This window comes from Merops nubicus, unplaced genomic scaffold, assembly GCF_000691845.1.
Source record: "Merops nubicus isolate BGI_N331 unplaced genomic scaffold, ASM69184v1 scaffold27006, whole genome shotgun sequence".
Taxonomy (NCBI): Eukaryota; Metazoa; Chordata; class Aves; order Coraciiformes; family Meropidae; genus Merops; species Merops nubicus.
Genome location: NW_008616019.1, coordinates 28,426 through 53,648, shown reverse-complemented (window position 1 = coordinate 53,648; position 25,223 = coordinate 28,426). Strand labels below are relative to the sequence as shown.

The following is a 25,223-nucleotide window of genomic DNA, read 5'->3' as shown; positions in this document are numbered from 1 at the left end:
CTTTCTCCAGACCTTTCCATGTAATTCTTTGTTAAGGAATGAATGATGTTACTGACATCATCTTATCTGGTGAATCATCTCACTTCATCTGCTGTTCTTTAATATTCCTTGCACTTGCTCACTGTAGATTTTGATTGTGTTATAGAGAGTAATGAAACCCCATATTTGCTTTAAACATGCTACTATATATTCCTGAGATGCCCTTTATTTGTATTTTTATATAGCTTCATCATACACAACAAAGATACTTTCTTCAATAATGCTACAAGAAGTAGAATAGTACACCATATCTTACAAAGAGTGAAATACGAAGAAGGGAAAAACAAAATCGGTAAGTGCTGAGCACTATGCTTTAAACATGGGTGCCAAGTCCCACCAAAAAAAAAAAAAAAAAAAGGAAGTCCACCTTTTCTGTAAAACTCTGCAGCCTATTTCATTTCCCTGCTGTTTAAACTCCATCCTTCCTCAAGAGGCAGAGAAACATCCCAGAACTTCAGTCGTTTTTTCCTCAGCTCCTGGGATGGAGGGCAGTACTACCTCTGGACAATGACAGTGAACAGAGGGGAGAAAAGAAAGGGAAGAATGCATCCATTGCATGCAACCATTGCCTTTCGCACACATGCTTTCAGCCCCTGCCTACCTCAAGATCTGAGGCTCTCACATATCTACGTATGTTGTACCTACCATGAGCACAGCTTTGTACTGATCACCGAGCAGAGCAAAGCCTGGATCCACTCTATGGGTTTTGCTTTTCAGCCAGAGACTTTGGAAGAAAGCATATTCTTCCAAACTGATATTAATGCAGTCACTGAAAGTGCTATTTATCTTAAATTAATACTTCTCATTGCTGTGTTCTCATTGCTGTGTTTTTGCTGCTATCATTCCCCTGTGTTTTAGGAACAGACAGAACAGAAAAAAAAATTGAACTTGAAACCTCCAGGACAATAAGTGATGGTTTATGATTATTATTTGAACAAGTCTTTGCTTGCATTATATCCTAGTTCATCAAAATCTGTAAAAGACTAATTTTTTTCCATGTATCCTTTACTATCAATGGGCTTTAAACTTCATTTAGAAACCTTATTATGAAAATTTGTTTTGCTTTTTACTTAATAGTATTGCTGGTCCTATTGGTAAATAACTGGATACTTTTGGTTCTTAGGTCTGAATCGATTGCTCAGTAATGGCTCCTATGAAGCTGCATTTCCTCTTCATGAGGTATTTTTCTCTTTTTCTTTTTTTTTTTCTTTTTGAATAGCCATTTGCCACAACATGAATTCTGAATTGTATAATGATTTGTTCTCAATCTTATTAATGTTATTACTCTCTTTTGCATTCTGTGTCTGCCTCTGACATCCTTCCCATTTGGTAACACTTTTTTCTTGGGAAAAAAAAAAATCTTGTAAAAAGATATGAGTAAGGAGAGTTGTTCTGGATCTGTCCTATAGAAAGTGTTTGGGTTTGATAAACCAGTGCTTTATCAGAGGTGGAAAATACCATGCTGTGGTTTTCTCTTTGAGATTCTCCAGTTTATAGTGTTTAACTTGAACACCATGTATCATAAATTTCATAGGAAGAATAGTCTCAAATCTTACTGAAGTCAAAGAAAATTGTACTTTTAATGTCATATTTAGCTTTTGGAGCACAAATAGGAAGTTTGCATAAACTATGATGTTATCCATACCACTAGTGAGAGAGATTATTTAGATATTCTTTTTTTTTTTTTTTTTTTTTTCCCTAATGTTGCTCATTAATGTCCAGATTTGTATTTTAGGGAAGTTACAGAAGTAAGAATTCGATAAGAACCCATGGGGCAGAAAACCACAGACACCTGCTCTATGAATGCTGGGCTTCCTGGGGAGTGTGGTATAAATACCAACCACTGGATCTTGTGAGGTAAGACTTACCTGCTTTTAGTATGTCACATTATAGGTGCTGTGAACTCTCTTCCAACAAAACCATGAAAAGCTCAGTTAATTCATATGTTTTTTAAAAACTGGTCCTAAGATCATGGAAATCCACTTCATTTATGGTGCCACTACATTCAAAAAAAGTGTCTATAGAGGGGCTTTTAGCAGGAGCTGAAAGTGAAGGAAGTTTTCTTTTAGAGCTCCCAACACCATAACTTCTAATGGAGGGTTTGCAGAATATTCAGGAGGGGGGGAAAAAAAAAAAAAGGGAAATAGATCTGTGGAGGCTGGGTAGACTTCGTTGCATTTCTGTCCACTGGTGGGGTTCTTTTTCCTCCTCAGAAGAAGGCAGCTTTGGTGAAAAACAGTCTCTCATTGACTAGATCTTCTTTCTAGTTTTTTCCCAAAATGTAACCACAGAATGAGTTCTGGATGAAGTTAAATAATGCTTACAAATGGCACAGAGCAGAGCTTACAGTCACTGAGTGTGCTACTGTACTCAGCAGCACTAGCGGTAGATAGGTGAAAGACTTTTCTGCTCCACCTCCCTTAAACTCAGCCCAGCTAGATCACCACATTCTGAAATCTTGGAAATAGCCTGCCAATAAGAAACACTGAGAAAGCTGAAACTTGACTCCAAATTTTTACAGTCCTTTTTAATGTTTTCAAATAGGCTTGCATATTTGAATAGAGGATTATTTTTTATTTAATGCATATATAAAAAGCCAGAGCTTTTACTGATCATGTTGGCAGAACTATTGTTTGGTATTAACAGACTTTTTCTACTTGAAGAGGATATCAAACTACAAGGGCCTATTAATAAAGGCTTAAGAGGTACTGAGATCAGCAACGCTAATGATACATTGGCCACAGGGAAGGGTCATACAGAGCATGCAATTGGTCCAGCATGTTAATTTCCCCTTTTGTAAGTCCAGTAACTGATAGAAACCTTTGTTTTTATTGATTCTCAAAATTGTTTCCAGATGAAAGGTTTGTATAGGGTGGCCCTGGAGACAGAATTATTGATTAAGGCCATATAAAGCCTATCAATTTTATAAAACAAGAGATGTTCGATTTTCATGGAGAAACAGTTCACAGAGAAATGCAGTTAAAAAAAAAATTCACTAAGTCATATAATTCTTAAACTGCTTTAGAAAACAAAGTAATTAATTTTTACCTCATAATTTAATCCTGAAAGAATCTTGTTTCTTTTCTAATACACTGACCTAGACAGAAATAAGTTTTTTTTTGTCAAATTACACTGTGAAAATTGTTGATGTATGGGGTCAGCAACATTTGTACTGCAGTCGTTAATTTTTCATTTCCAAGTGTGCAATAAGATACTAATGTCACGGTATAAACAACTAATCTCCAGAATCTTTTTTAAGCATTTTTCCGTGGTGGTCAAGGCTACTGTTCTTTATCAACATTTATTGTTTGTGAAAGTGCTATTGAGCCAATATGTGGGGTCTGGTTTAATTTGGCTTATGATCAGGCATCTGGAAGACTTTTTTAAGTGTGAGACTAAAAAGTACAGAATGAGCAAGGTTAGACACACGATTGTTCTGGACCAGGGCAGCAGCCTTCTTGAGTAGCCTGGGTTTGATATTTAAGATTTTGTAAGATACTTCAGCTTTTCATCAGCCAGTGACATCCGCAGCTGTTATACAAAAGAAAAAAAAGCATCAAAAGAGCAGATCCCCTAGCTGAGTCCATAGGTATGCCCTGGTGGTTTAGAGTAGGTGTTCACACGAAGACGACCAGGGCAGAGGGAGCTGCGAGGGTCTCTGAGCATTCACACCAGCGTGAGTCTCAGTAACCACAGAGTGCAGCAGAGTTCAAAGTCGTCGTTCCAGCCCATCCTGTTGTTTGCTGCCTGGAGCACCCATGGCCACAATGAATTCACTGAAGGAGGGGTGCGGAATGCCTTTTTCTTCCCACTTCACAGGTGCTAGATCCTGCACATTTCCTTAGCTCCTGCCAAGTTTTTCCTGTCTACACGTCTAGTGAGCTGGAGATTTTTCCTTCAAGAGCTGACAATACCAGCAAGACTTGTTGTTCATTTTGCTTGAAAGTATCTCAGCATGAATAGTTTAAACAGAAGTTTTTTAGTTCAGTTCTGCAGCAGGAGCAACTTTATTTTTTTCCCATACCAACAGGTACATAGGGATGTGCTTCAAGGGAGCAGTGATGCCATCTGTAGAGAATGAGTGGATGGATTTTAATTTTTCCACAGACATCTGGCTAGAACTTGCTGCTGCTAGCTGACATTCCCCTTTATCATGTGCTTCAGAAAGGCTAAGGAATAAATTAGATGTAGATAAGTAATTAATAGTGTTTCCACCTTAAAGTCAAATTGCCACAATGGTAAGCAAAACGGTTCATACCATCATACTTTGGTGTTGGTTTGTTTTTTTTTTTTCTTCGCTGTTAAAAGGCCTTACATCTCCATTGCTGTCAATCTGCTGCCTCCCAGATTTCATTTAATCTCATCAGCTGGCTGTTATGGAGACACTAGTCACTAGAAATAAATGAGAAAAAGTCATCTGAGGGGAATTGCATGATTCTGCTTTCACTCTGTTTTGAATCACGTGGCAGTATGAAGGCACAGATTTGGCAAATGGCAAAGTAACTCTTATTAATCAGCAGATGTGATACCATAATTTTAAATACACTTCTGTTGGAATTTACTAACCATATTTACTTTACAAGAATAATTTAAGAAACTTTGAATCTATAGCAATTGGAAAGAGGCAGGACTTAGTATATTTATTTGCTTTGGGACCATGTAAATCAGTGGAAACAGATGCAGCAATTTCTGGGGGTTTTGGACCACTTCCTTCACACTTCTATGCATAGCTGCTTCACTTTAGGTTTTGCACAAATTACTCCAGCTGCTACTTGTGCATGTAATTTACAAGACAAAAAAGGAAGCAGAAAACTATATCTGTAAAGTGGTTGTAAAGCTACCTAAACAAACCTCAAAGCAAAAGTAGTGCTTTAGAAACTTGCATTTTACTCTGTTTTTACAGAGTAAAATTAAATTAAATTACTTAATTGCAATCTGACAACTCTATTTCAATCACCTGTCAAGCCGCCTTCTCTACCTCATTTCTCCTGACATAACATGAGAGCTTCATGTGTGTGCAAAACACCTCTTGGAAAGCTCTAGCTTTCTCACAACTTGTTTCTGTGGTGTAAAAATTTTGTATAGGACGTCTTTCTGACTGACAAAAGATTTAAAGAAAATAGATCTGTTCTTGGCTTGTGTGCAAACCTGTCTATATTCTAGCTCTGTGACTTACTTCTAGGCATCCCAAAAGTAAAAGATTATATAATGAAGGTCGTTAAACACAGAGGAATCCAGTGTGACATTTTGTGGGTCTGAAATTAGAATTTGTAGTTTAATATTTCTAAAAAACGTGCTGCCTTACTTACACTGCAATTGAAATCTTGGCTCTGTTGTTAGTGATAGTTCTACCACCGGAATGGTGTGCTGGGAGAGATAGTTCGCTTTTATGACAGACGATACTGGAGGGCTAGTATACAACCCAGCATAAAACTGAGAAGCTGAAGTTATATTTTTATTGTTATTCTCATGGTACAGCGTATATGAAGATAAGCAAGATGGATTGTCCTGCTAGGTGCTTAGGGGTTTTTACCTCTCTGCTTTTTAGGTTAGTTGTGAAGGAAATTTTCTGTAATAGACACTCAAGACACAAGACATTTTTTCCTACTTATTTAAAAACTGAAATATCAAATGGTAGTAGGTTAACAAAGTCAACAAAAATGCAGATGTTATCAATGTTGGCAAATTTCAGAGGCCTTCAATGAGCAGAGTGATAACAGGTGAAATTTAAGTATAAGTAATGCACAGTGATGCACCCTAGAACAAAAAAATCATTGGAATTCTTCATGTAGATTACTGAGTTCTGGGTAAGGTACCAGCATGCAGGTAAGAAAACTGCCATCACTGTGGAGATCTATATGAAATTCCTATTCTATATATAATGACAGAGTAGAAACAAAGAGCTTGTTCTTTGTATTTGGTGCAACTTGAAGAAAAAGAGTGGCGAAAGTATCTCTAAGCCATCTCCATCTCCTGAGGATCATGACGGCCTAGGCTAACCAAATTATGGATTGGAACGGATGTGGAACTGCTCTAAATATTTTAGGGACATGGTTTAGCAGTGGACTTAATGGAGTTAGGTAAATGGTTGGACTATGATGATCTTAAAGGTCTTTTCCAACCTAGGCAATTCTATGATTCTACTAATATGACACCTAGGGATGTCTTCAAAGACCCTGTTAGTAATGTAGTTTCTCTCTATATTTCAACTTGGTGGTGTCTGAGCAGACTTACAGAAAAAAATATGCTAACTACATGTCCAGAAGAAATGAAATTTTAACTAGATCCTGATGTATTCTTACAGTAGTACAATATGTGGCATACCAGCTTTGGAGTAAGGACAATAGTGGAAGATCAAAGCGGTTTGTCCATATTTAAACCAATAAGTATCAAAATTAAGTTAATATCCTGGTAACTCCTGTTAACTTTTAAAACCAGGCTCACCAATGGCCTCAGAGCCTTTTTCCTTACATTGCAGAGGTTTAGGTTGCCACCCATCATGTCCATTCTTCTTCATACACACACTGAACTTCGCTTGGGTCTCCATCTAGGATTAAACTGATTTCTAGATCAAAACAAGTGTACTATGATTTGCACCATCAGAAGGAAAGGCTCAACAGGATAAGAGTTGAAGTTTGTCATGAATGCTTGTTGGCTAGAGGGGTGGAATGAGGAAGCATTTATCCTTGAATATAGGGAATTAAATAAAAAAATAGATCTTGATGAATGTGAGCTTCACTTCACTACTTTGACCTATTCACATGGAGAAAAATAGGTCATAAATATTCAGTGGAAGTAAGCTCAAAATATGAGCTTCCCTGTTCAGTGGAGCAGGGACAGCTTGCCATCCTAAGTGTCAGGAAAACAGTTAGGCCAAAGGGTTCACTAACGCTCTTAAGTAAGAGCTCGAAAAGCAGTTTCCATTGTGTCTTCTTACAACCAGACCTGCTGTCCTTGTCAGAACTGACCATTTTATCATTAGCTTACCACCTCTTTAGTCTGTAAATTTGAGTTTCTCTTGAATGACAGAAGAATAAAGCTAACATGACAATGCCTGGCTTCTCGTACAGAGCTGGTAAACTCAAGTTATAATAATCAGTGTAGGTCAGTATCATTTAGCAGAGCATGAGCTCAGCCCAGACACACACTGCTCACACTGGAAATGTTTTATATCCATTTGAAAACTGATGATTTTGTCCATTCCAGATCAAGTGTTTCTTGCTCTTCTCCACTGCCTCAAGCCCTGGAGCCTATCATGGTTCTTTTCTTCCTCCCAGCGAAAGTTCAACCGAAGGTGTTTTCTGGTAGCATAAAGGAGGCAGCAGTGCTGACGCGTTGCATTCTTTGTCTCTGGACAGGTCAGAAGTAGCATCATTAGAATAAAAGGGAATTTTCACCAGCAGCTGTTCTCAAATTCAGTTGATACGCAAGCTTAATTTGTCTGCAAAGTCTCTGAAATGCAAGAATATCATCTTTCCTGATTCTTTAAAACTAATCCTGCAAACGATCTCCTAAAATCTTCATTGTAATTACGACAATTGCATATTGATTTGTAAAACAACCTTATCATCAGCATACTGTGCACAATGCCATCAAATACAGGACAATGCATGAGCCTGCTCCTATGCTGATGAATTCAGCAGGTTTTATGTGTGCTTGATGTACTCTCTAACACATAAATGAAGATTTGGTTGTGCCTGGGAGGAGGAAAAAAGCTAATGGATATGTAGAAAATATGAGCTTCCTGGCCACTTTGCTGTTAGTTTTTAAGCAATACAGTTGCCAAATTAGGTTAAAATCAGACTACTTTCTTCATATCAGTGCAAGATGTTAGAAGTTATTCGTTGGACCACACTTAACTTTCCTTCTGTGAATCATGAGATTAATTTTCCAGGAACTGGCCTAAGAAAACAAATAATTAAATGAAAATAAACCGTGTTCGAGAATAACCTCTGGTTAATTAATTTCTTAGAAATTATTTGGGCTTAAATCATTTTTCCTTTTATACCAGTTTTAGGGATAAAACTGATTTCAATGCAGTTATTTGGGAAGTACAGTTACACAGCCAAAAGGCATGAAAAGCCATCAATTTCCCAAATTCAAATAACTAGCTTTTTAAAATTAATGCAGTGTTTCGTTTCTAAGGTCTCCACTCATCTCACTTTAAACTGTGTTAGGTGAGTTTTTAATTTCGTTTTCTGCTTTCATTTATGAGGCAGGTTCCTCAGTGTCAATTGAGATGCCTTGTTGTAGTCTTTTTCTTCAGGAAATTTTGACTCCGATCTCTAATCTACTCTTTGCATATGATAAAAATATTTCTTTTCTATTAACAAGCAAGATTAAACAGATCTATTCTAATTAGCAGGTAACTTTGGTGTGTTGTGTTTTAAAACAGGCGGTACTTTGGTGAGAAAATTGGGCTCTACTTTGCCTGGTTAGGCTGGTACACGGGAATGCTCTTCCCAGCTGCCTTCATTGGATTGTTTGTCTTTTTGTATGGAGTCACCACTTTGAACCACTGCCAAGTCAGGTAACGTGAGCACTTTTATAAGGGAATTTACAGCTGTGTGTTGTTATAAATAATTTAAGAGATCTTCATATGAATGGTTAATTATTTCATTTTCAACCGTTGAATTTTCAATTCTGTCAAAGACTGACTGATTCTCATAAGGTACCCAGTAACAAGCTTCCCTTGTTATGTGCCCCTGAATTGGGACCGGAGGCAATGTTACTTGTCCACCTCTAGTAGGTGATGGTGCTGGCAACTCAGCATGAAGTAGTGAAAAAGTAGGGGTCCTTCATTACTGTTGTAACAGACTAGCAAAAGAGTGGGGAATTTTCACTCTCTTCAAGGCCTTTCCCAAAGATCCACCACAGGAAGTTATTCTTCAGATGAAGAATGCAGTGAACCTTCTGCTGAGCGCTGTATCTCTACATTCTTGCACTCTTAAGTCACAAGAATAAGTCAAACATAACGTTATCTGCAATCATCTTCACCCTTATCCTACCAAAGATCACTTCTGACTCAAGGAGAAGCTGGAAATGGTGAAGAGATACTGCTAGTCTGGCCCTGAAGAACTGTCCTCTGTCGTTATGAGTGTAAACTCGAAAGCCTTAGACAGTCAACAATTCTTAATTATACCCATAATGTTATGAAGACCTTGACTTCTGTTATAGAGCCAATATTGTTCAATTAATAACTGGTAGTGAAACTTATAAATCCATTCGAAGACTGTTGTGTATCAAACTATTTTTTTTTCTGTTTTTCCAGTAAAGAAGTCTGCCAAGCTACTGATATCATAATGTGTCCTATATGTGATAAATACTGTCCTTTCATGAGGTTGTCAGACAGCTGCGTTTATGCCAAGGTACATCTTAAAACCATGCTAATAGAAATCTTTCATTGTAGAAGCATTAATTTTGCCTTTTGCATTTCTCTGCAGTGAGCCTGCGTAGATAGTCTTGAAAGGACAGACCAAGTTCAGGCAATATTAACATTCATTGTCTTCTATCAAGACTTAGTTTGAGGTGTAAAACACTTGTATGCTCTTTGCAGTTATTCAGTAATCCCAGAGGTTGTGTCCTAGATGCACGTGCTGTGGTGTCCTTGGCATCAACCTTTACCTTATGATTTATCCTTTGTACGTGGCTCCACAAAATGAATGTTTTGGGTTTGAAATGATGCTCACAGCTGGTTTTGGCAGGTGTCAGTCCCAGACCAGGCTGGCAAATAGTCCTGTCAATTGCCTTCCACACATCCAAGGAAGGGTCCTCAGGATTGTAAGGCCAGCTCATGATCACATTAATTTTATTAGGTGAAAACAGAAAATAAAGCCTTATTATCTCACATTGATTACGTTGTTAATATATCCCTCAGGTAACCCACCTTTTTGACAATGGAGCTACTGTCTTTTTTGCTGTTTTCATGGCAGTGTGGGGTAAGTTTTTGGTTTGATATTAAGCAATTGCACAACCTTTTTTCTTAAAGATTGTAATGCAAACTAAGCCTTTAATTTCTAGCACACTTTTTTCAGATACTGAGAAAAAAAAACACAGACTTGATTCTTTTCTGTTTCTGCAAAAGGAAGACTGAAGTGGTTGAAATCAGGCTTGTATGTGATAGTAATTTTAATTAAAATAAAAACATAAATGTATTATGTAGTGTGTATGTAGGTAGTTAATATTCTAGATTTTTTTTAATTGTTTTTCAATCTGTTGGCACTGAGGTCTTTTCTCTGTTTCTGTTCAGGGCTTTTCTTATCTTACAGCAGTTGAGTTTAGTGTCTAAAATTTATTAATGTATTGTTCTTCCCACCTTGCAGAAAGGCAGGAAAGCTTAAATACATGTAAGCTGATTGTAATTAAAGCAAAACTGATTAAATAAATGGAAGATTTAGCTTAATGACCAGTTGATCCGAGAGTGGTCTAACTGTTGCCATGGAGGCTGAATTTTGCCCATAGGACAATTCTATTTCTGGCTCAACTGTTTTTCCTACTGTGATCTTGTAGGCAGAAAGAAGGCAAGAGGAAACAATAATTTCTGGAAGCACAGAAAGTCTTTCAGACGTGCCCTGAGCATGCTCAGTGTCTCAGCTGCTGCCATGCCATTCTGAGAGAAGGTTAACACCTTTAGAAAATGGTGCTCAATGAGGTGACTCAAAAATGGCATCCATCTCACAGCTCTGGGTGCTTGGGCTACCCTGATTTAGCTATCATCCTCCTCTTCTTACTGACACATCTCCAAATGTTTTGGAAAGATGTCCAAGTAATTCTCATAATCTCCATTTTAAACTACAAATCTCTTTACTGAGCCACAGGAGATATCCAGGAGACAACATCAGAGCCATCAGGACAACACAGATTAGCCTACCAGTCTGTTTCACCTCCTTCCTCCAAAATTATGTTCTTGTCTTAGTTAATTGATTAAATAAGTTCATATACCAGTCAAACCTATTCATGCCATTTCATGTAATATTGGTCATATTAAAATATCAAAAGTTATGTTAAGAAAAAAATCCATATGGTGTAGATTTTATGCCTCTCTTTGGTATTTCAGCTTTGTTTTAGAGCTTCACCAGAGCTGAAAATCACCAAAAATTTCTAAGCCTAATGACCTTTTTTAGACGGCCACTCAGTTTTTTCAAATTCTTTCTCTGTGTGATCACTGAAGTTAAGAATTTCCAAGACAGTTTAGAGGCAGGGACTTAGATTTCAGCGAGGAAAACTGATGAGATAACACTGTTGAACACTTATGTCACTATTCCTATCTACTGGTGAGCATGTCTTCAGAGCGCAGCTTTTTGCATCAGTGCTTTTGATCCTCCTTAACAGTCACGCTGCTTTCAGGAATCAGCTTTACTCACAGCATTGCACATTGTCCTAGCACTGCCCAGATCCAGGGCTACAGGAAAGCAGCTCTAGGTAAGGGAGGTCACTCAGTCAGGTAACCATGCCTGGTCTTGCTTCATAGTCACTGCCTGGGAGAAGGCTGAGCAGGCTGAATATGCCTGTCTACAAAACGTTGTAGGTCCTCTTTCTTTCCCATCCCTAGCTGACAGGAGCTGCACCTCACTTTGGTTAGCCTCTCCTTCCTCCCTCTCCTTCAGCATCACTGTCAGACTCCCAGATCCAATTCTTTTTGTGGATATCTCCCCATGAGTCTGACAGAACTGGGAACTATATTGCCCATTCATGCATCTCCAGCACCTGAGACCCCAGAGAGTTAAGAAAAAATATAAAAAATTGCTGCCTTCTGGATGATTTGGCTAGTGGAAAAGAGCCTCTAGGAGAGTGCTGAGGTGAGAGCTTTCCCCACCCCTTTTCTTGACTTACACTGTGCTTGTGAGTTTGCTGCCAAGAGAGATGTAGGGGCGACAATTGGAAGGAGGTAGTGAATGTAGGGTAATGGTTTGGGAAAAGGGGTGATCCTATGGCTCCACCCAAACTATAGTTTTCTTATGTAAGACTTTGCTGAGATAACAGTGAGATTGTGGAGCTATTTTCCATACAGTTAGGGCATTAACATTAGAACATGGAAAGCCACACTTTCCAGGTTTTACTGGTACTGGATTTATGAGTTGGCTCACCACTGTCTTAAATGGATTTTCAGTCTGCAGTAGGCGTATTGGCAGCTGCAGGTGTTACCATCATCTCAGTAAATCATAGAGGAAGAGAAGAAACAGTCATAGCTGTTTGAAACGGGTTTTCTGTCATCATGATACAACTGGCAAGCGCATGACAAATTTACTGTGAAAAGTTTAGCCTTCTTGATGGTCCACTTTGACAGACACTAGAATGTGAAATAATGATAGTAGTGCTTTCAAAAACAGAATGAAAGCAAAAAAGGGCAACTAAAATTGTGTTACCTCTTTAGCCTGAGCTTAGCTACTGCTTATTATCTGAAGTACTTTCTTCACCGTCTTTAGATCCCTCTGTTTATTGAACTCTCATCCTGAGAGAGAAGCCTCAGCCACTTGCTTGGGGTTTTCAAAACCAGGCGTGGACAGGTTGGGCATTCCATGAAGAGGTGATCTGTATGGTGGTTTTCTCCTTTTACCCTAATGGCATCTTTAATTGATAGATAAAGTGGGTTGTTCACTTTTTAAGTAGAAATAAAATGCTTCTCCAAATGATGAGCAAACTGCTGTGGCCAGGCTGGGGAGAGGAATTACCACAACAAACATCAGTATGGGCTGCTTGATTTGTGGAGCAGCAATGAGCCTGGCTGTAAAACGCTGAAGCACAAGGACCCATCTTTTATAATGCTTCATTGGGGGTTAAGTGGGTCCAAAATAAGGCTGGAATTGTCAAACACACCAGGATATATTGGAATTGAAACACATTTTTCTCTACAAAAATGTTAACCCATCACCTCACTTATTGTATTTCCTGCCTGGCTTAAGCAAAGTTCCATATAAGAAATAAAAGTAATTGATATAATACAAAAAAAAAAAAAATCTGATACTTGCTGAGGTATACCCAAAAGACAAGGCTTAAGGCAACTTTCATTTTAAACTAATGTAGCAAAGGACAAAAGCTAAGCAATAGCATTTTTTTGTGTTTCTGAGCTAGAGTGAGACACCTACACTTCACACTTTATGTATGCCTTGAGATGTGTCAAGCTTGATAAAAAGATAGGGCCCATTCCAAGGAAAAACTCCTCTCTTTTTACTGTCTGAATTGGATTCTTACCAAAGGTTGAGAGAAAGATGTTCATTCTAAATAAATGTTGACATTTCAAGTGCAGAAACAAAGTAGCTTTCAGAAAAAAAAAAAAAAAAAAAAAAACTAGGTAAATTTTGTATCAAATTGACTCCTAACATGTTGCTGTAAAGCCAGATGGAATTCTAGCTTTTGCTTTTCCAGTTCAAGTACTGGGGAATGTTACTGCAAAGATGTCACTGTCTAGACATTTCCTGAAGCTCAGTAGTAAAGTTTGTGACTGTCCAACAATAGAGTCCAACTATTCATCATTCCTAGTGCTTTGTTAGAGACGAGGTGGGCAGATGGCAATTTCTCTCTCTCTGCATATCTTTCAGGCACTAGGGACACAGTAAAAGTCCTTTTTAAAATTTCTGCTTGTCTACCTAGAATAATGTTTCCTTTGATAAAAGGAAGTAACTTCAGAACACTTGCCGAAAGGCAAAGTCGGGAGAACAAAAAAAGGCCTGGCTTGAAGAATTTAGCACTTTTTCCAAGCGATAATAAATACCAACATGAAACATTTTTTTTCTATCCATATCAGTTAGTCTAATAAAAAACATTATTTTCCTACAATCCTTGCCTCTAGCATGAAATATTCACACTGATCTGCTCTCTGAGGATACAGAATTTAAAGTTCTTCAGAAGCATTCCTGGCTGCTGAAAATATATATTCTAGAAGTCAGGATGGATACATTTAGTGCTGTTCTGAAATACAGAACACCATGAGGGGGAGAATTTCTGAGAGATGGTCAGAATTAAGCTATTTGCTGCAAGAGGCTATTTGCATTACCAGATATGACCACAACTTGTTTCAAGAGTATCTGAGAAAATTATGTTAAAACAGCTGCTTGAACAAGGGGATGTTGAGGACTGAGCTGCATGTTTGAGCTCTGAAGCAGGGCAACCATAGTATAGAAAAAAAATAGCAAAAAAACCTGGGAGTTAAGGCCAATGAGAAATTAAAAATTCCAAGAAGGATTGTTGGAGAATTTTCGGCATCTGGTTTAAACATACCAATTGGAAAGCAGGAGAACAAGTACAACTGTGTCCTATTCAGCTGTCAAAGTCAGAAAAGGATGCTGAAATCTGATATGGGGTATTAGTAATTACTTGACTAGAAAAGAAGCAGAGAAATTTCAAAACGCAGTACTTTTTAGAAGACCTCAGTAGTACATTGAATCAATCAAAGATGGCTATTTATAGCAGATTTTAAAATACCTAGCAAGGGAAAAGTGCACACTAACCTGAATAGAGGGAGAAAAATGTAGCACAGTAAAAGCTAAAACAGAATTGTGCAGATCATCCTATTTGCTACTTTAATGATTTGAAAATAGCTTTCTAAAGAGGCTTCAGGAACTGTATATACTTACTCTGACAGGTGCTAAATATACTAAATATAATATGTATAGATTTCTCGTTCCAAGTGTGTAAAGAACAAGACAGGAAAGAAGTACAATTCAGCACAGACATATCTGAGAGGTTCATGCCTGTGGTCTCATATGCCCAGGATTTTTTTTTCTCTCAGGTCTCCAAAAAGTTCAGGGCTACTTGATTAGCCTGTGCAAAACAATTCAATATGAATTGATAGGAGAGAACCAGCTCTACGAGAAGACAAGTCAAGAAATGAACAGTGTGCTGGTTAATCAGTAGCAGAGCCTCATTAACAGTTACTAGTTTTGCTTATCCAAAGTAACCATACTGCAATTACTTCAAAAAGTCATAGAAATATTAAGATCAGGAGACTGAATTGACTTTTTTATTAGATTACATCAAAGCAGCTGGTTACCTAGTGTAACATAACTCCATCTTTCAGAAAAAAAAGATGAAGTGATGTATGAAAATGCCTTCAAACCAAATAGCTACCTCCTTAAACATGCTTTTGATATCTTACCTTATCTTCTCACAGTGTTCATTTTCTAAGCATATCTTAGCTGCATTGGCTAATACATTAAAATACAGTCATTCTTACTGGCTAAAAATTCACTTTCACTAAGCTAGTGACAGTGCTTAGTGTCATGTCATATCATTGTCAATATGCTGCAGTAGAGCAGGTAGTCTATTAAGGAGATGCTTTGAGGACTGGAGGTGGAACATATTGCCAGGCTATTGTGACACTGTTACAGCTGATGCTGTGTTAGCTCATGAATAAAGAGGGTTATGCTCTCTGTGGTTATCAGCCTGAATGCTTTTCAGTGGGCAATAAAGGAAAGAGCCCAACCTCACTGTGGAAGAGGAAGCCTTTCCATTGATTTGTATTAGCTTTAGGCAGCTCCTACATCCTTTTAACAAAACAAATTTTAATAACCTGTAGCCATTAACAGGTTCAGTATTAATCTTCAGAATATGAACACATCATTTTATGACTGAGTGCTTCATTGGTTGTTCTTTCCATCACAAAATGGATGGACACACCTGGGTCACAGGCGTGTACAGGTATATTATACTATCTTGAACTCTGTCAATAAAGGCTGTACAGCACAGAATGTTTAATTGTCGGATGTTAATGTCACACCATGCATACACACTCATGTAGTGTAAAAGAAATGGTCTGGATTAGAATGGTGTAAGACAAAAAGTTCCCATTTCCTAAAAGATTTGCACATGCACCAGAATGTGCTTCCTCTGGGTTCTGGTTTCTGTGTATTGTAAATGGTCTTCAAAGAAGGAAAGGTACTTCTTTATGTACAATAACCCCAAGAAACCTTTAGTTTCATCAGAATTTTGCTATATTTAGTTATGATGAGTCACAGGAACATTTCTGTTCTTTGAGAATTCTCACTTGGTTGATTAGAAATTAGACATCCTCATTTAGCACTAAATGAAATCTCTAAAGCCTCAATCATACTTGAAGCAAGCAAAGTAATCCTTAGAAAGCAATGCTTTTTGAATGCAGTTTTGATCATCAGCATGATTTGCTGTTCAAAGGAATCCATTTATGAAAAGAAATGAAAATAATGTAACAGCTTCATTCAACAGTTCTGGGATAGTCATTAGCATTTTCTTGACTTAAAAACAATATTGTATTTTTTTTCTATTTGCTTCAGCCACTGTTTTTCTGGAGTTTTGGAAAAGAAGGCGAGCAGTAATTGCTTATGACTGGGACTTGATAGACTGGGAAGAAGAAGAGGTTTGTATGAAAAACTGTACTCCTTAAGCTGTAATACAAAGTGATTTGGCTCAAAACGTAAGCGTGTTTTTCTTTTAGATTTATTTTCAATTCATTCTTCAGAGCTTTATAAACTAGGAAATACATGTTTTTCTCCTCAGATATTTCCTCTATAATGTGAAGAAACATTCACCAGGCAAAACCATCTTTTGTTTTTACACCCTTGTAAATCTAAATTAATTTCAATATATTAAGTGGCTGTCATTGTGGCAGATTTCAGGAAAAAAAAATGCACTTTGCAGGAATCTAACAAATTTTGGTTTGAATCCAGGGAGATTCTTGACAGTCCAGTGTACCATCAATTTTTTTAAACAAATTTTTATCTATTCTTTTAGATAGCCACTAAGAATACTGATGGAGAAAAAGCCTTGTGAGGCTTGTACCAGTTTGCAAACATTCAAGTGCTTATTACCTAAGCATACAGTGCTGTGGAGGCACTGAAAAAGATGAACCATCTCAAAGGACTTAGTTCATCCTCTGTTGGTGGAAGAAATCCCCTTTGGGAGGCAACTAAACAGCAAAAAATATCTTTTTTTCTGTAGTGGTAACCAGAAAGAAACAGCATGCTCTTGGGACTGAGAGCTTAGGTCTGAGTGGAATTAGAAGGTTTTATTATGCAGGAAAAAAAGCAAGATTCGGTGGGTACAGGAGAAAAAGTGCACACCAAGTGGGATTTAGACAGAGTCTGCTCTTCTTCCTCTCCAGAGACTGTCCTGAAACCCCTGGAGTGACTGTAAGGTGCTGATGTAGCAGTCTAAATGCAGTTGAACTTCTATATTGCTGTCTCCATGGCAAAATTTATTTTTCATTAATCTTGCCAACAGAGAAACAGACTTCTGTGTTAGGGGAATTTTGTCTCTACAAGGCAATATCGTTCAATGTGGACATGAAATGATACCATTCCTCATCTGTTGGTAGGACACTTTTTTAAAAATGCTTAATGACAAAGAAAATAATCCAGAAACATGAAATCAAACCACTTACACAACTAGAAATTGGTTTCATTATAGCAATAGGAACATCATTATTTGTGCAAGTATGCTGTCAATTCTGGGTGATACTTCAGGACTATTGAAGTCCAGGACTTCAAGACTGTAGTTAGAAAATACCCTAATACTAATTTAATTCTCCTGAGATTAGCAACCTGCTTGTGCCAGTCCTGGAGAGTCAGAGAGAGGTCACACTGAGATAGCCTTGCCTGAGGTTCAAATATTAGTCAGGGTTGACCTGTAGCGATCATGTCCCAGAAAAGCCACTACTGCTGTGGACAGTTAAGGCAAAAAAGATGGACGCACCAAACTGCAATTTCCAAGGTAGTATTATAGCTCAGTGTCCTCAGAATATGAAGGAGCCTTTAAACTAACAAAATACACAAGCCAAGTATAGTATGAGTCCCTTTTTATGTTTTTCCCAGGAAGCCTGTCTTGCAGATGCTTATAGTTTGGGATATGTCTGCACCTTTTACCATTTAACCCACCCGGGTTTGGGATTATGCTGATTTATAAAGCCATCCACCTGAATCTTGTATGATCGGTCCATTTACAAACATTGACTTTCCTGGTAAGGTTGCCCTTAGGAGATGCTTCGCTTTTTTTGGTTGTTTTCTTCCCATATAATAATACTGTTTTCTGGCTGCTGTGCTAATACTTGGGGTCTTTTGCTTAAGTATGAGCATAGCAGCTCCAAGCCCCTTCAGGACCACTGCTCATTCTGTTTTGCTGTCCTCTTTCTGCACATGCTCAAACTCTGCTTATAACCTTGCTGCTACTGCTGAAAGAGCATGTCCTCCTACAGAACCTAGAGGAAAGCATTTTCATGGAACATTTGCTCTCTGCTTTCTAAGCTTTTTCTGGAAGAGCATTACCATGCCTGTGAAACTAAGGCTTTGGCTGGAATAAGCACTGAAAATACAGAAGAGAGTAGAGTTACCAGATTTTTCCTCTTCCAGACGGAAAGCCTGAAAGAGTTTCTAGTAGTTGAAACTACTCTCATAGAAAGATGATGTCTTTATTTTATGATGTCTATCAAATAATATTAGTTTTTATACGAGGTGTTTATGTTCCACTGGCAGATTAATGCAGTTTAGCCTGCAGGATGACATATGTATTTCAGTAAATTTCAGAGGATACCTACTCCCTGCTGGTGGTCACCTGGTCTTTTATTCTCATGCAAGGCTTTTTCCAATGAGGTCTGTCGACAAGACCTCAGTCAGGTACCCTGGGGCAGTGGTGAGTGTACCTAATCCAGAGCTATTCATTGTACCTTCTTATAGTTCTAGAGGGAGTTTTGTGTCTCTACAGCAGGAGGTATCAGTTTTGCAGAAGCAGTGTGCCAGATGGTACCTTCCTTTCTCAAATTAAAAGTTAAAGATGCCAATAGGAACGCAGCTGATTGCTTCTCAAAGATTTATATGACCAGTCATCAGAGCATCAGTATGTCATTGGCATTTGAGGCATCAGTTCCTCCTTTGTGTGGTGTTCAGTGGGATCCCAAGAGTGGGAGCTGTTTGCCTCCTAGAGGTGTCTTTGCCAAAGATGCTATAGCTGCCAGTGCCCATACCTACTGCACAACTCAAACATTTGCTTGCTTTAAGGTCATCTCTACAGACCTCTGCCTCCTCTTCTTAAGTATCCGAAGGCCACTTTTTTTCCATTGGCACTGGGGTCTCTGTAGGACTTTGCCCCTGAGACAGTCACAGTTTGGAAGCAGGTATCCCAGGTGAAAAAAGTGTTGATACCATTTCTCTGTTCTGTGGTTCAAAGACCACCTCTTCACTTAGCCATTGCCTTCAGCTGCAAGGAGGACTTTGCAAGGACCACAGGCTTTGCAAGGAGACTTACTTCTGGGCGTACTATCATTGTACCAGTGATCAAGATTCAGATTTTCAATCTTCTACAAATCCCTTTTCTGCATCTGTTCTATACAGGACGATATATCCTTGGACTAGGGAGGATAGGACTCCTGCAAGAATTCACCTGTTAAAGCACTCAGAAACTTCCTGAAAGAAAAGGATATATTTTACAAAGAAATTTAGAGTAGCTTTTCTAGTGCAGAAAGATATGGCTTAATGCACATTAATCCATATTTGCTACTACAGAAATTGGTATGGTTTCTCTTGTGAGTAAAGAATTGGAATGATCCATGTCTGAGAAGCAGGAAGGAAGGAGAACAGAAACAGAATCTGTTTTATGTAGATGGAAAAAGACACATCTTGTGGAGTTTGGTCATGAAGTTGTATGTCAGTGAGATGTCAGTAAGAATTTTGTCTGCACAAGATGAAAATTTTTCTGCGAAAAGTGCTGCTTTCTAATAAAATCACTATAATTAAATTTCCTCTCTACGTTACATTCAGTTATCACTGAACAAAATCAGCTGATTTAATTTATTAGCTGTTTCAAAGAAATCAATTAAAGAGTTCTAATTACCATTTAAAGTCACAACATTTTGTTAATGAAGATTGTTATTTTTATTAACATTATCTGCCACATCTAGCTTTTGCTTGTTTTAATTTTCATTGTCAAATTGAAAAATATGGTTTTGCTACAGAGGGAAATTTATTAATTCCTACCAACAACAGACTGAAAAATCCCCATTTATAAAGTTTACTATCATTTTGCTGTCTCTTTTCTGTTCTAAATGAACAGATGAAGAAACAATGAAGATGATGAGAAGGAGAATAAAATTTGTTCAGATATGCAACCTTGTGAATTCCTCAACAGTTTAGATTTTCACTCAAGGAAGGCATGAAGCAGCCCCTGCAGCGTTCAGGTCCCCCAGCCTGGGGACATGGGCTAAATATGTTGTGTCTTTTCAGTGCTGCATGTCTGGATTCCCTTCTCTTATAAATGATGTACAAGGTGGAAGGCATGGAGAGTAATTGGGTCTTGGCTGGGTGTGCAACAAGAAAACAACTGTGCAGAATTCCTGGCACTCCAAGCTGAAATATGGCTTCTGTTGCTATTTATAGCATACCTTTTTCTTTTTCTTCAGTGTCACTTTCTTTATATCATTAACTTCAGCTAGATACAGTAATGTTCACTTCCTGCCCCAAGCTGTACTTAGCATTCCGGAGTGTCATTAAACAGGCACACAGGTTCATGCCAGAGTTTCAGTTCTATGTGCATATGTGTCTGTAAAAATAGAATTTGCATTATCTCAATTGACTGGAGATCACAGGAGATACCTAGATCATGGGCAGGTATATACGATAAGGGGTTCCCTATCATGCAGATTGTAAAAGGTAGTCAAACCTTGGCTTAGAGAAAACTTCAGAGAAGTGTTTCTTTTATATGACTCAGTAAACTAGCTGGCAGCACCCTTCCACAATCTACAGGGTGCAATTCTCAAGTGCCCTGCTTCAATTCTATCACACTCGATGCTTTTGCATGTCCCTGGGCACACAGGGACACTACTTGCATTGTTTCTCTTCCTAGATTATGGTCTGCTTAGCAGCAAGGTGTTACTCTGCCTCCACAGCAACATGTTTAGCCTTTGTATATAGCTAACATAGGTCTGGTTCCCTCAAGCTCATTATTAGTTACACCAGCATTGCTGCTGAGCATACATGCCTCTGAACTTTTTTTAATACCATGCTACCAGGTTCTTGCTCGAATTTGGAAATCAACTGTATTGAGGAAGTGCCTTCAAAATTTGAGACAATGAGAATGACTCATGACTGGTTTCTTTTCCCCCACAGGGAACTGTTATGAAAAAGATGTAGAATTTTAGGATATCTTCTTTTTATTCACATTCTAAAGCCTTGTATGAGCAGTTAACATTCACCTATTTCAACACAGTCATTTAAGGTCTGGCCATTTACAACTTTCAGTCAGTCAGAGTTGAATTAAATGCGTGTGAAGGGTTGAAAGGGACTGAAATTGGTGAGCTGGGTATTGGCTGTTACAGAGACATGCATATCAGAGGCCTGGTAGGAAAGCTGCAAAGACAGTCCATAGCTGCCGTTGTGCTCCCTTGTAGGAAGCTGTGGCATGGGCCAGTTCTCCAGTATGCATCAGAGCATTGTAGAACTTGATCTAATGTGTATGGACTGTCAGCAGCTGTGAGAATCCATCTTTGTTGCTTTCCTCTCATCTTTGACAGCATCCCCAATGTCAGACTTGGGTGAGGTGATACAGGACACACGGCTGTTGGCAAACCTTCTGGATGGCAGGGCAGTGGGGTAGTCCTACTGCAGCTGAAAACCATGAAGTCCTGCCTGAACTAAGGGTGAACTCAGTCTTCTGATAAGGCTGTAAACAGATGTAACCAACTTTCTTCTCAATAAATCCCCAGGTTTCATTTCAGAAGAGTTTTTATGGCAAAAAAGAACTTGACATTTCTGCTGCTGAAAGCCATCCCTGCTAATAATTTTGTCCAAGTTAGGGAGGAATTGAGCAGTATTAGATGACATGGCTCCTTCTTCAAATGCTGAGAAGCTTTTGCTGATAAAAGGAAGGTAACCAATTACCTAGCAGACAGCAATTTGACTTGGAAAAAGGAGGGATTTGTGTGTGTGGTTTTTTTTTCTTTTTACTTTGTTGTAGAATTCCAGTATCAATAGGATAATACCAGGCTGGAAAACTCTGTGTCATCAGCCTCAAAATTATTTGGCATACTGTGATATAATTTGAAAGAGCATTGTTTAGATGAGTAACTAATTGGGAGTTTACTAAATACTTCCAATATGGTTTTATGGGTACAGCGATTTATTCTAGTTCTCATGAAGGAGACCTGATTTCCCAGCTCAGTTTCTATAGTAGCTGTGCTAGCTACTGTATTCAAAGATGTAATTCCCAATAAGTGACCTGATAAATGACCTGAAGTTTTCTACAGAATCTTTCCTAGCTGTGCTGTATGTGAACATCATCTCTCTGTTTTTTAGGAGGAAATACGTCCGCAGTTTGAAGCCAAGTACTCCAAGAAAGAACGAATGAACCCCATATCCGGGAAGCCAGAGCCTTATCAAGCATTTGCAGATAAATGCAGCAGACTCATTGTTTCTGCATCTGGAATATTTTTTATGGTTTGAGAACTTTTATTTATTTACCATCTTAAAAACTGTAAAATAGCATTATCTCTGCTGAAAGAATATGGAAATACTGGATATGACTGCTTTGAAGTGAAATAAGCTCTAACATGTTTATTTTAGGCTGTAAATCTGTATATAGCAAATTGCCTTTGCCTGAGTTTCTGTAAAATCCTACACTAGTTTACTCTTCACTGAGTCTCACAGATAGTTACATTCTTCCTTCAAGGCTACAGACATAACATCATATGTAGCAACACAGGGGCAGGAATAGTGATGCTACCACATTTCAGCACCAACTTCAGCTGACTAAACTAGCTTGTTTATTTCCTTGCCTTCCCTGTGTAGACAGCCCAAAGTGATGGGGAGAGAGACAATGGAAGAGGCAGTTGTTCTTTGTAAGCTCTACAGAGAACCTAACTAAAGTGCCTAGAGTGCTTAATGATGTTAATATGTTCTAGTTTTTTGGTGTATTGAGGAGGTAAGGAAAGAGAGTTCATAGTCCTAGTGAAGTTGAAATAGAGAAACTGATGTTCTTTGTCTAAAATAAGGCACCTCTCCCACTTTCAAAGTGCAAAACTAAATGCAGCAGCAAAACCTCTCCTAACAGTGTGCTGCATGCATTTCTGCTGAAATGTCTCAGTTTTCTGAATTCACTGAAGCTGTTTACTGTAATTCATACATTAACAGCAGTGGTAGGACAGGCTTGGAAAACATAGCTGGCATCAGTTTAGACCCTCATGGAATTTACAAGGGCTTTTCCAAGCAGCTATGTTCATAACTTCAGGAGCTGTGGAGAACCAGATAGATGTGCTAGCCCAGCAACCTTGTGTTTGAATGAGATGGGAAAGGTAGAGGGTTTGTAAGAAAATGATGGCTTCAAAATTGTCCAAAGCAAGCCTGAAAAAGAAAGAAAGGTAAGAGCATTATTGAGATAATTGTGCTCTGCTATGTCAGGTGGATAGACAAAGACACATGGTCAAACACCGGGCACGAGGAGCCAACATACTGTCTGACTGCTCTTGAAGGCATTTATGTCTGCTCAGAATTGGTTCTACAACTGCAACATTTTGCATATTTTTCCTACATTTTTTCCATGAAGGGGGACATTTTGCAATCCCTACCCTTTGCAAATGCAGTCTTTAATCTTCTTAGTCTAGTAATAGATCTTGCTCCAAGTGCCAGGGAGAGTAGCTTTGCTCTGAAGTGCATACACCACAAATTGTTCCCGTAACCATCCTTGAAGCAGGACAAGGATTACTTTCACTGAAGATATTTTTATTTATTTATTACTGGCATTGTGTGGACTTCAAATGAAATAGGTAAAATATTCCTTTAAAATTGTAGCCTTAAGCACAGGAGATCCACAATTAGCAATACTTCAAGTTTGAGCAGCTCTCAGAATTTCACAGCATGGACTCTCCCAGTGCAGTTACTAAACCAGTGTGAAGCAGCTTAGTGGTTCCCCATTAACAAAGTGGTCCTTCTTCCCTGCAATGCTATGCAGGGAATCCAGAGAATCCTTCACATGAACACACACTTTTCTTTTTCTTCTGCACTGGGATCATGTCGACCAGTTTTGTAACTAATAAAATTTGAACCCAGCTTGATTAGCATTCGGTGTTTACAAAATCATTTTGCCCATTCAGTTAGATATACTTCAGTTTTGTTAGGTTTGGGTTGTCTATGTATAAACTTGGAATATACCTGTCTTTTGCAAATAATCATCTTTCTTCTATGGAAGAGACTCTCCCTCCTTACCTAATAAGGTGGCTAATGGGTACTGTGTCAGAGTTTTCTGTAAGATGGGTCACCCATATTAATTTCCAACTGTTTGTCCTTTAGGTGGCTTGCTAAACTGTGACATAAATTGGTCACAATGGGAAACAGTTGTGATTTAGTGTTAAACTTTTGCATATGGAATATCAAGTGATTTAGCAGCCCAGCTCAGCTGCATGGCTTTCACATTATAACTGTCACATTTGCTGAAAGCCACATCAAAGAAGAAACCGCTAGGGCAATTGAATTTGTTACCTTCCACAGACAGAATCTTTCCAGAACTGTGGCAAGAAACAGCTTGCTGAGGTAGCTTGCCAGGGTTGTTCTTGAAGCAGTGCTTACAAATGGAGACATTTTTTCCCTGATGTGTCATGTCCATCAAAGCACAAAATCCATCATATATATGACACCATCAAGCTGGGACATCATCTTGAGATTAGCTGTGGAACAGCTAATAAGAAAATTTCTAATTCCCAGAGCTGGCAACACTGTTTCCCACATTAATGCTAAGGAAGAGGTACATTTTCAAGCAAATGTTTAAAACTAGGAGTTATTTTAATATGATTTCAAAAGACATGTTGCAATATGAAAAATAGAAAGGAGTGCACAAGAAGAAGAAGGTTCATGTTGAAAACTTTCTCTGGAATCAAAATGGATGTATTTTTCAAGTCTTTAGTTTCATTGGTTTGGGTTTTTAGAGTTTCAGGGAGAAGTTAACTCCTGTTCTATTGAAAGTTCTCAAGTTCTTCTCACTGATTTTTTCTTCCTGTAGATCTGTGTGGTGATTGCTGCTGTTTTTGGCATTGTTATTTACCGTGTTGTGACTGTCAGCACTTTTGCTGCCTTCAAGTGGGCTTTAATCAGGAATAACTCTCAGGTTGCAACTACAGGGACGGCAGTGTGCATCAACTTTTGCATCATCATGCTACTGAATGTGGTGAGTAACATATCTAAAGTTATAACCAAGCCATCAAATCAGTAGATGTCTCAGTCTGCAGACCACCAAATGCT

The 25,223-nt window shown here is 38.4% G+C and overlaps 1 protein-coding gene across 1 annotated transcript in view; it reads left to right on the top strand.

Annotated features, from left to right (window-relative positions):
* Nucleotides 1-224: 224 nt before the first annotated feature.
* ANO4 (anoctamin 4) overlaps nt 225-25,223 on the top strand; it is a gene marked incomplete at its 5' end in the record, with an annotated part of 49,867 nt that continues 24,868 nt past the window's right edge. Inside the window, 9 exons of the mRNA XM_008942727.1 lie at nt 225-331; nt 1,163-1,218; nt 1,775-1,896; nt 8,435-8,569; nt 9,311-9,407; nt 9,917-9,977; nt 16,287-16,369; nt 22,290-22,430; nt 24,985-25,149. Of these exons, the coding sequence (XP_008940975.1) occupies nt 225-331; nt 1,163-1,218; nt 1,775-1,896; nt 8,435-8,569; nt 9,311-9,407; nt 9,917-9,977; nt 16,287-16,369; nt 22,290-22,430; nt 24,985-25,149 (967 nt within the window). The remainder of the gene's footprint in view (nt 332-1,162; nt 1,219-1,774; nt 1,897-8,434; nt 8,570-9,310; nt 9,408-9,916; nt 9,978-16,286; nt 16,370-22,289; nt 22,431-24,984; nt 25,150-25,223) is intronic.